Here is an 11,644-nt window from a genome sequence, read left to right on the forward strand (position 1 = left end):
CCCCCCCCCCCCTATATTGTATGCTACATTTGACATTTTTCTTCTTTACATCAGACAAACTGCCAAAATTGTAATGCAAATCTATTTATTGAGCATATAAATTAAAAACAAAGCAGCAACATTGTTTTATTATGGTCAAGTGACAAGAATGCAAGATACTTCTAGAGACCAACCCCTTAAACACAAAATACCTGTATCAATGGAGACTGAACACAAAAATACGTTCTGGAAATAACACGTGAATGTTCAGTCTAACACAGTATATCATTAAATAGACAGCATTATGTTGACCCTGTGACAGACCTTGTCATTTCTAAACTCTTACCCAAAATGAACATCATTAACTTAAATAGGCCATGCCTGGAAATGTAAGAATGTCAAAAAGCAAAGTAACAGAGTGAGAATGAGAGAACTCAGTTCTTGGAATTCAGCACAAAGCTTTGTTCTAAATACAATGTTGCTCTTTTGAAATTCAAGATGAGAAACTGCCTGCAGAAAATATTGACCTCTGCATTAAACCATGTTCTGAACCCACTTCATAGTAACAATAAGGATTATTACTATGCAACATGGTTTTCCTTGGTCCAAAATAGCATGAGAAAAACAAAAGGATAACCTTAATAGTAAAAAAACAAACAACTGCAGAGCATTATAAAGTATTACAATTATATCCGTTTATACATGTGGTCATAGCGGAGGGTGGTAGACATTCATTGTAATTCCCACCATTAGTGGGTTATCTACATTTTGTTCTCCAGGTCCAACTTTTGATAGCTATGGTTACTAATGTCACAACTCTGGCCTAATTCTGTTTCACCCACTTTTCCCTGAAGTGTGTATTCGTACACTACCTCTCAAACAGTGGAAAATCTGTCCAGCCATTGCCCGCACCCATTCAATGGCTACAGTCCTATTATCTACTCTTCTACCAATCTTACATTTGCACTTGAACACACTCCATCTTATGGAACGGACTGGTGTGAGGAGTATGTTGGAAACAAGCAGTGGCAGGGTAGAGAATCAGATCACAACCACAGCTTTTGAATCCATGAAGAGAACCAAAAGAGTGCACACTTCAGGAAGAAGAGGGAGAAACAGAAATTTGGCTAGTGTTTCTCTCGCTCCCTTCATCCCCAGTGGTTAAGTGCCCCCCCGACTAGTTAAGACCTGATGAGCATTCATGTAGTAGCTGAGACCTAGTCTGTTCCTATACTTTTACATAGCTTCCTTTCCATACATGCATATATATCCTATTCTCTCTGTTGACTGTTGCCTTGACAGGTCAGGAAAGGAAAGAGCAATAACTCCATCAGACCAAAGTATTGCTGCTCATTTACCCCACTCTGGCCCCTCCCCCTCTCCTGCCATCCTGTTTCACAGTTTGTGGGGGTTGACCCATTTGTATGTTCCTTCATAGTGGAAACCAACCCTCTTTGAAAGCTCATCTGCTTCTGTTGGACCCCGGCTAGGAAGAAGGGAAAGAACAAATCAATCACAAAATACCAAAAATATCACTGACAAATTAATGGGACTATTGACTTGCGATACTTGTTTAACTGTTAATGGTAAATCTTACCTTCCATATATGTAGGGGATGGGGGGAGGCTTCTCGCTCTCGATCTGATGAAGGAGAGGCGTAAAGATCCTCCAGGCTTCCCTCAGCTCATCACTGAGTGAAAAGAGAAGACAATGTAAGGAGAGTAGCACATAGTAATGCAGCCAATGGGCTGCATTGCACCATCTTGTGGACATAATTATAATGCATGTTCAGTCGTATTTGCATAACAAACACCATGGCAACAGAAGGGACATCTGAGCAAGACAGACAGCCTGACTGACCTCCTGACAAAGTGCATCTGGCTGCCACAGAAGACGTCCAGGATGAGACGCTCGTAGGCGTCTGGCAAATTCACATCCTGAGAGAAAAGATGAGTGAAAATTTAGCAAATAAGGTTGAACATTGTGCCTATATATGAGTTGCTAAAATGTGAGCGTGGTGAGGTACTGTGCGAGTATCTGTTTTCTATGAGTGATGGGGGGGGGGGTTCATTCAGTATCTCACCTTATATCGGCTTTTGTAGGTGAGGTCCAGCTCAGTCTCCTCCGGGTGGAAATACACTCCTGGTTTCTTGCTCATCATCTTGGCATAGACGGCCTCGTTGGGCTGCACACGCACCACCAGCTCATTCCTACGACACTGCGCTCCAAAGATGTCCCCCGGAACATCTGTGAACTGCAACCGCACCTCCGCTTTCCTCTCGTTCAGGGCTTTGCCGCAACGCAGGATGAAGGGAACACCTTTGGAAGAACAGAGTAATTACAGTTATCACTGAGGGGTGAGCTGGTTTTACCAGACAGTGAAAGCACAACAAGCAAGACTGATGGAGAGAGAAAGCCGAGGTTCTCACCATCCCAGCGCTCGTTGTGCACGTAGAGCACAGCTGTGGTGAAGGTGGCCTGGGTGGAGCCTTTGGGGACAGTGGGGTCATCAAGGTAACCCAGCTTGGCATCCCCCTCTCCCTCTGGGTCACCCACATACTGCCCCAACACCACATCTGACATGGTAATGGGGGCAATGCACTTCAGCACCTTCACCTGCAGGGGAGACAGTGGTCAGGGAGAGAGAATACGAAGTGATTGGTTTGAAGTCTACTTGTTTATTCTGTTTCGTTTTACTAACTAATAAAGATTGGTGACAGTTTTCTGGAGGGGCCAATGGAGTCAAGTGAAGATGTGCATTTTGGGCTTTAGTTTGTGTCCATGTTGCTGTACCTTTTCATCCCTGACATCATCAGAGCTGGTGGAGGCAGGCTTCTCCATGGCAACCAGCGAGAGCATCTGGAGCAAGTGGTTCTGCATGACATCCCTGAAAAAATTGTAATACAAAATGGAAGGTGAGAAGTTACAGACCGACTAGAAGAACATGGCAAGAATAAATGCCTTCATTGAGGTTTGATGTCATTGAGGACTAACGCAGTTCTCCTCACCGGATGATTCCAAAGTCGTCAAAGTAGCCGCCCCGGCCCTGGGTGCCGAAGGGTTCTTTGAAGGTGAGGACCACACAAGCTATGCTGTCCCTGTTCCAGATGGGCCCAAAGATCCGGTTCCCAAACCTGGAATATTTACCACCGTTTAACCTCAGCCTTATTGACATGGACATAGCTGAAACACACAGCTGTCTGTTGATTAATGTTGTTCTTTCTCACCCCAAGCAAAGAGAGTGAGGGACAGAGACTGCAATAGAGAATAGAAAAAGAGTGGAGACCATTTGTCCTGTACCTGAGGACCATGAGGTTCTGCACCATCTCCTTGCCCAGGTAGTGGTCTATGCGGTAGATCTGGTCCTCAGTGAACAGGGAAGAGAGGTGGGTGGACAGCTCCTCTGAGCTCTGCAGGTCACGACCAAATGGCTTCTCCACAATCACTCTGCTCCAGCCCCTAATAAACACACACAGATAGGAGGGGAGGTAAGCATGTTTTGGATATTAAACAGCGGAAGAGGGAGAAGCTAATCTAATGAGCAGCTCTCCCCAGACAAGACCGATTACATGAAGCAAGTGGATTAAATATGAACAGGCCTGTTCAAGGCCTTAGCAACACCACAGAGGAGGATTGAGAGGAGCGGGAGTCAAGAGACTGAACAGCAAGACATGACAGGCTTACTGACTTGGTACTCATGCAGTGGTGCTTGATGTTCTTGGTGACATCGTGGTAGACGCTGGGCGGCAGGGCGAGGTAGAAGAGGCGGTTGGCCTTGCCCCCCCCGGGCAGGGACAACAGGTGGGTGTGGAGGTTGGAGAAGGCACTCTCCTCAGTGTACTTCCCACTGACATAAGAGTTACGGCTGAAGAACACAGACAACCGCTCCGCCTCAGAGTCTGCCACCTGGGACCACAGAGAGATAGGAATGTTGTCATAAGTCTATGGTTTTAACATGCAAACACAGTGTAAAAATGTGGGTCAATATGTAATGCGTTCATTTGGAAAGTCTCACCTTCATATAGGGCATGGAGGCAGTTTTGATGGAATCCACTGTCAGGTCAGAGCGGGCAAAGCCCACAAAGTGAGTCTGTTCAGGGAGTAGACCATCTCTAAACAACCACCTGAGTGAGACGGGGGTATAAGAACAGAAAGGAGGATCATTAGGAGTTTTTACTCATCACTTGACACCAGAGAAAATCCACAGCTGCCCTGTGATAGCCACTTCTCATTTTAAGACTAAAGAGGCTGCACACTCACCACAGAGTTGGGTAGATTTTCTTTTTGGCTAGATCCCCCTAAAGAGAAACATATGAACATTATTAACATGTTAACACAAAACCAGATTAGTCACCTCTAAAATGTTGATTGAAACAGAGGCTAGCTATACACACAAAAAAATAATAATGTAGTCAGCCACCAATTGTGCAAGTTCTCACACTTAAAAAATGAGAGAGGCCTGTAATTTTCCTAGGTACACTTCAACTATGACAGACAAAATGAGAATTTTAAAAAAATCCAGAAAATCACATTGTAGGATTTTTTAATGAATTTATTTGCAAATTATGGTGGAAAATAAGTATTTGGTCAATAACAAAAGTTTCTCAATACTTTGCCTCAGGGAGGATAGTGTGGGATCCACCATATGGTTCCACATGTAACCACTGGATGAGACAAGGCCCCATAGCTTGTAACAAAAATGGATTGGTTTACCTCTTATGAATTGCTTACATCCATGTCGGCCATAGTATTAGATCATGCTCTCATCCAATGACAGCCACTCCTGAAATGGCATGACTTTGTATGACTGATTGAGCTCGGAGAAGATGGGCCTAACCTTAAAATGGGTCATCAGTGATCTTTGTGTTATCAACCACATGAACGGAGGCCATTATTTCATCAGAGCGATTTCACCACATTACATTAAATGCTTTCATTGTGTACATCACTGTCAAGTGACCAGTACATGTGTCTTCTTGGAACAGAGCTGTACCCAGATGTGATAAGGATCCCATAGAACGTAAGGAGCTCATCCATACTCAGATACAGTTGCTTGTCCTTGGTCTGGGTGGAGTAGAGGTTGGACATGTCAATGGTGATCTTAGGGTGGGTGGATACATTAGTAGGAAAACATCCATTGGGTTGGGGCAGCTGTTTGACACATTCTGTAGCATTTGGGCTGAATACTATGTGTTAAATCACAGCGGTGGCAGGCCTCTTCGATCATTTGAACAATCAATCTTTATTTTTGACCACCTGCAGCTTTTCCCTTAGCTCTTCTGACTGGACCCTCTTGGCTCTTCATTAGCAACAGTGGAGGGGGGTGGGTAGGTCATCATCACTGATAACGTTGTTCCTGTCATGATCTGATGCACTGCATTATCCCGCCGGTCACTATTTTCGCCGTCAACATGTCGACTCATTCTATGACCACACTGAACAAAGTTGAGTAAATCGCAAATATCAATTAGAGGGTGACCGATTAATCGGAATGGCCGATTAATTAGGGCCGATTTCAAGTTTTCATAACAATCGGAAATCGGTATTTTTGGGCACAGATTTGCCGATTTTTTAAAATACCTTTATTTAACTAGGCAAGTCAGTTAAGAACACATTCTTATTTTCAATGACGGTCTAGGAACGGTAGGTTAACTGCCTCGTTCAGGGGCAGAACGACAGATTTTCACCTTGTCAGCTCGGGGGATCCAATCTTGCAACCTTACAGTTAACTAGTCCAACGCAATAACGACCTGCCTCTCTCTCGTTACACTCCACAAGGAGACTGCCTGTTACGCGAATGGAGTAAGCCAAGGTAAGTTGCTAGCTAGCATTAAACTTATCTTATAAAAAACAATCATAATCACTTGTTAACTACACATGGTTGATGATATTACTAGATATTATCTAGCGTGTCCTGCGTTGCATATAATCTGACTGAGCATACAAGCATCTAAGTATCTGACTGATCGGTGGTAGGCAGAAGCAGGCGCGTAAACATTCATTCAAACAGCACTTTCAAACGACACTCGCTCTGAGCGTTTTAGTAGTTGTTCCCCTTACTCTGCATGGATAATAAATAGTCCTATAATAACTACAACCCAAAACTTCTTACCTGGGAATATTGAAGACTCATGTTAAAAGGAACCACCAGCTTTCATATGTTCTCATGTTCTGAGCAAGGAACTTAAATGTTAGCCTTCTTACATGGCACATATTGCACTTTTACTTTCTTCTCCAAAACTTTGTTTTTGCATTATTTAAACCAAATTGAACACGTTTCATTACTTACTTGAGGCTAAATTGATTTTATTGGTGTATTATATTAAGTTAAAATAAGTGTTCTCATTCAGTATTGTTGTAATTGTCATTATTACAAATACATTAAAAAATATATTTAAAAATAAATAAGCTGATTAATCGGTATCGGCTTTTTTAGTCCCCCAATAAATCGGTATCGGCGTTGAAAAGTCATAATCGGTCGACCTCTAATAGCAATACTAGACACCTTAAAGATGATGTATACCAAAAATCTTCGTCCTCTCTTTATGTTAACATAAACTCAGCAAAAAAGTAAAATAAACGTTCCTTTTTCAGGATCCTGTCTTTCAAAGATAATTTGTAAAAATCAAAATAACTTCACAGATCTTCATTGTAAAGGGGTTAAACACTGTTTCCCATGCTTGTTCAATGAACCATAAACAATTAATGAACATGCACCTGTGGAACGGTCGTTAAGACAAAAACAGCTCACAGACGATAGGCAATTAAGGTTACAGTTATGAAAACTTAGGACACTAAAGAGGCCTTTTTACTGACTCTGAAAAACACTAAAAGAAAGATTCCCAGGGTCCCTGCTCATCTGAGTGAACATGCCTTAGGCATGCTGCAAGGAGGCATGAGGACTGCAGAAGAGACAGCCCAGTCCAAGCTCTTCTGAGCAGGAGCTGCCCTCCTGTAGGGGTGGGAGGGCCAAGAGACCAGAGGTGACGGTACAGAGTGCTCGGATTGGGATGTAGGGTTGGAGCAAAGCTTGAAGGTAAGGAGGTGCAGTTCCCCTTGCTGCTCCATAGGCAAGCACCAGGGTCTTGAAGATGATGCGAGCAGTGCGCGGAGGAGCGGGTTGACATGGGAGAACTTAGGAAGGTTGAACACCAAGCGGGCTTGGTATGCCACTTGGGGAAAAACTTAAACATAATAATTCATCCGAATGACTTATGGACTATTATGTGTCTTATTCCAGTGATTTGTGTCTAATGACTAAATGGGTTACACCTTTAAACTGATATGCATTAGCCTATGCCCAGCCTCAGTCTGTCCATGACTACTGGCCTTCTGTCCCGCCTCAGCTGAGATGAAAATGCAAACCGAGGGTGTCTTGACAAACACCATCGAATCACATCTCTCGTCATTCTTCAGTTAATCATTAATATTTACTAATGTTTTATTGGCACAGCGACTGTAATGAGGCTATGTTGAGTGAGGTGGTGTGTGTGTGTGTGTGCCTGCGGTGTATTTTTGTGTACATGTAACACCAGCTTGTGATTGGTGTGTGCTTGCTGAGTGTCAAGGACCGATTGCAGCATTGCACACAAACCATATTTTACAGTAGCCAATGTACATCACTGTTCCCAAAAACCACCATAGACACCACAAGGCTATGCCTTACCACCATTACCATTCCCCCATTCTGATTCCCAACATGACTCTCTACTACCTTTGTCAGCGGTTTCCTTTCATAACGGTGACACTGCACTATTCAGCTCTTGCACCACTCCTTTCAACCAAGAGAAAATAGAGTGGGAGAACCGGCCTAAATGGAGAAGTGGGCGGAAGAATGATATATTGAGCTCCTCTCCGAAAGTACATTTTATCAGTTAACTGGGCAGGTGTTACAGGCGAAAACATGAAAAAACATTGTAGGCCAAGAGAGGACTTTTCTAGAGAAGGAAATACTGTAAGAAAATGCAACTTCAAAGTGACTCGACTGAGTAAGTGAATTGATAATCCTTGTAGGTACTGATAGGAGAAGAGATAGAAAGTCATTTCCCACAACCTATAATTCTGGCTCATTAGGCCATCTATGTGACTGGGGAACATACAGTCATTCAGCTGAGTTGATCAACAAAAGATCAGTTCGTACACTATGATTGGCCAACGTACTGTCTGTGCGCAACATGATTAACTAACAAACAGTTCAAGCTGAACATGATTGGCTAACAAACAGTGTCATAATATTACGGTTCATGATTGTTAGTTCTCTTTGTATCAAGGCCAGACTACAGCGAGCGCAAGTGATTCTGGGGTTGCTTAGTTACACAAGCTCTGTGTAATGTGTCTCAATGAAATTTCTACATTTCCTCAAATGTGCAACCCCTCTTGTCCGTTTCAACACACTGTTCTCACTAAATGTGTTCCCTTATCTGTCCACCTAAAATCTATAAAATAGGTATAACTGAACAAAACATTGAAATTATTCTAGGAGAAGACTAATTCTGTGTGTCTCGGACAAATGTATCCTAATTTTGGCAACCTACATTTAGTAAATTGTTAATCCAGTGCAACTGATCGATCTTGAACTACCTCAGAATTGATTACAGGTTTAATTTCATCATTATGGTCCTGCGAGGCTCAGTCGGTAATGCATGGCGCTTGCAATGCCAATGGTTGTGGGTTCGATTCCTGCTGGGGCCACCATACGTAAAATGTACTCACACATGACTAAGTTGGTTTGGACAAACCAACTTAGAGGATAGATGATGTTCACAACCTCAACTGATTCACTTATTTTTGTCAGTCACTCTCTCCAATATGCATCCAACACACACTCACTCCATCAGCCCTTTCACAACTTTTGTAATTATAAAAATAAAGTTGCCTGTGCTGTGGAGGGTCAAAACGTGCAGGGTCATTCATCAGTAATCAAAGTAGCCTCTAATTTCCCCATCTCACCGATGCTCCCATGATGATGAAGATGTGAGCGTCGGAATGATGGAACTCCTTGTCATCATGCAGCTCCTTCCGCAGCTCTCCGAACACCTCGGACCGAGAGAGGGGAATGGCACTCAATTTTCCTAGGCAAAGATAAATGTCAAAAACAAGTGATTATCAATAACAAGATTGGCCAAACATGAATGATAATACATGTAGGAAGCCACAATATGAATAATACAGTGTAGTCTACTGTAGTCTAGTTTAATAGCATACTGAAGGAGTGACAGTAAGAGTACTGCTCTGGGCCCTGTCTGGCACAATGATTCATACCAAGGGAGTATAACAGCCACAATCACTTTCAAAACACATAGCAAGTTAAATAACACCACACACAAACAATGAACTATCTGAACACTCAGAGACACAGCAATGCCTTGGGATCGACAGAAGAGGCAGGCTACAATAAGTGACAGAATAGATTGCTACATTCTTATTTCTACTTCCTTGTAGTCTACGAGCAGTAAGATTGTCCAAAGGGGAACAGATATTTGAAAAATGTAGATTTACTTTCAGGAAGCACTCCTTTTCATTTGAGGAAAACAGTTTCAGCCCCAAATGTCTTCTAGCCAAATAGCACTTTATTTTAAGCTCAACAGTTTCCCATGTATCATGAACGGTCCACCACCCAAATGACATCCAGCCAATTTGACAACAGTGGGAACATCTACAATATTATATATGCAAGACGAGACATGTTACATCAATATTTCTGTAAGCTACAGTAATCATACCAGTTCCTTGTTGTGCAATGGCAACACTGGCAGGTCGCGCTTGGGTAAGGTAACGTTAGAGGGGTAAACAGTTTAATTAATATATATTTAATTAAGATACAATTTACACACCGCGCACCCTTCGCGGATAAACGTTCGCCACTTTGCAGACGCACAGCTACAACACACCAGCAACTATAATGTTATTAGCAAAATCCTCAGCCCAAACCCGTATTTAAAAAGGGCCCAACCTAGCTAGCAGTGACTACTGAAATAATACTGACTGGGCTCACTTGCCTAGTCACGCTAACTAGCCGAATTTTTACCTGTGAAGATACAAGCTAGTAAGCAAACTGTTAATGCTCTGTACACAATATTTGGATCTAGGTCACTCATCAAAGTAACGTTTATTTAATGGCATACCATACTGACACTAACATCCCATCATGTTCCTGGCTGTTTTTACAGCATGACAAGAATGTAGCAGCAAAATTACCTGCTAGCGTCGGCTAACTGTCAAGCTGTTCGTAATCAGAAGAATACCTTTACAAAACTATATACGGTTACTTACTTCCAGCCATTTCCAATTCAAACGATTATATGAGAATGTGGCAAAAACAGAGCTATCTTCGCTCGAAACTTCTGTAAATTTACAAGCCACAAAACTTATTGCAGTTTCTTTCTTCCATGTCGAAATGACACAACCGAATTCAGTGATTTTATTGGTTTAGAGGGAAACTCACCAGCGCTCGATCCACTTCCCATCACCATTGCCTCCAATGACGTCACATTTCCAAGTTCAAGCAAAAGATGGGTGGGGCGTGGTTATCTGTACACTCTTCAGAGAAAAACACCAATCAAAGAGAGGAAATAGCCATCACTGACATGCAAGTGGATATGTAGCAGAGGGGGTGGGAGACTCCCCAAAAATATGGAAGAAGGTACTCTGGTCAGATGAGACTAAAATTCAGCTTTTTGTCCATCAAGGAAAACGCTATGTCTTGTGTTTGACCAACCTGGGTCAAATCCTGGACAAAATACTTTCTGGGATTATAAATAAAGTCATGTATAAACTGCATGAACATGGAAGAGACACCAAACACTGCTAATTCAAAATAATAAACGTAAATCAACAGATCATCATCTGGTATTGAAAATCCTTGCTAGTCCATTATCTGAAAATACTTCCTTTCACAGGGGAACATCATTTCTCTGCTTATGCTTGATTTCATTATCCATGATACATGCCACACACAGACATATGCTCCTAGACTTTTCCACTTCACAATAACAGCACTTACAGTTGACCGGGGCAGCTCTAGCAGGGCCAAAATTTCACGAACTGACTTGTTGGAAAGGTGGCATTCTATGACGGTGCCATGTTGAAAGTCACTGAGCTCGTCAGTAAGGTCATTTGAGTGCCAATGGTTGTTTGTGGAGATTGCATGGCTGTGTGCTTGATTTTATACATTTGTCAGCAACAGGTGTAGCTGAAATAGCCAAATCCACTAATTTGAATGGTGTCCACATAGTTTTATGTGTATATATACACACACTACTGTTAAAAAGTTTGGGGTCACTTAGAAATGTCCTTGTTATTTAAAGAAAAGCCATTTTTTTGTCCATTAAAATAACATCAAATCGATCAGAAAGATAGTGTAGACATTGTTAATGTTGTAAATGACTATTGTTGCTGGACACGTCTGATTTTTTATGGAATATCTACATAGGCGTACAGAGGTTCATTATCAGCAACCATCAATCCTGTGTTCCAATGGTGCATTTGGTGTTCACCAAAAGGCATGTGGGAGACTCCCCAAAGATATGGAAGAAGGTACTCTGGTCAGAAGAAGCTCAAATTGAGCTTTTTGGCCATCAAGGAAAACGCTATGTCTGGCGCAAACCCAATACCTCCCATAACCCCGAGATCACCATCCCTAAAATGAAGCATGGTGGTGGCAGCA

At 42.4% G+C, this 11,644-nt stretch overlaps 1 protein-coding gene across 2 annotated transcripts; it reads right to left on the minus strand.

The window, feature by feature from the left end:
- Positions 1-68: 68 nt before the first annotated feature.
- On the minus strand, positions 69-10,528 carry LOC109869328 (glucose-6-phosphate 1-dehydrogenase-like). 2 transcript variants are annotated; one of them, XM_020459405.2, is made up of 13 exons: positions 10,424-10,528; positions 8,929-9,050; positions 4,240-4,277; positions 3,995-4,103; positions 3,668-3,885; positions 3,280-3,438; positions 2,988-3,113; positions 2,773-2,866; positions 2,409-2,595; positions 2,063-2,298; positions 1,840-1,916; positions 1,577-1,669; positions 69-1,465 (listed from the first exon to the last, which is right to left on the minus strand). In XM_020459405.2, exons 1-13 carry the CDS (start codon positions 10,449-10,451, stop codon positions 1,375-1,377), a joined length of 1,578 nt encoding a protein of 525 aa, XP_020314994.1. In that variant the 5' UTR covers positions 10,452-10,528; the 3' UTR covers positions 69-1,374. The 2 variants fall into 2 exon arrangements, with proteins under 2 accessions (XP_020314994.1, XP_020314995.1); XM_020459406.2 differs by lacking the exon at positions 10,424-10,528 and adding an exon at positions 10,252-10,419.
- Positions 10,529-11,644: the final 1,116 nt, after the last annotated feature.

This window comes from Oncorhynchus kisutch, linkage group LG24 (assembly GCF_002021735.2).
Source record: "Oncorhynchus kisutch isolate 150728-3 linkage group LG24, Okis_V2, whole genome shotgun sequence".
Taxonomy (NCBI): domain Eukaryota; kingdom Metazoa; phylum Chordata; class Actinopteri; order Salmoniformes; family Salmonidae; genus Oncorhynchus; species Oncorhynchus kisutch.

Excerpts from the sequence above, each read along its gene's own strand:
- LOC109869328 (XM_020459405.2), bottom strand. The coding sequence starts at position 10,451 with ATGGTGATGGGAAGTGGATCGAGCGCTG. Across the intron at positions 3,886-3,994 it reads CCTCCATGCCCTATATGAAG|GTGGCAGACTCTGAGGCGGA; the intron begins GTGAGACTTTCC and ends CTGTGGTCCCAG. Across the intron at positions 2,596-2,772 it reads ATGATGTCAGGGATGAAAAG|GTGAAGGTGCTGAAGTGCAT; the intron begins GTACAGCAACAT and ends TCTCCCCTGCAG.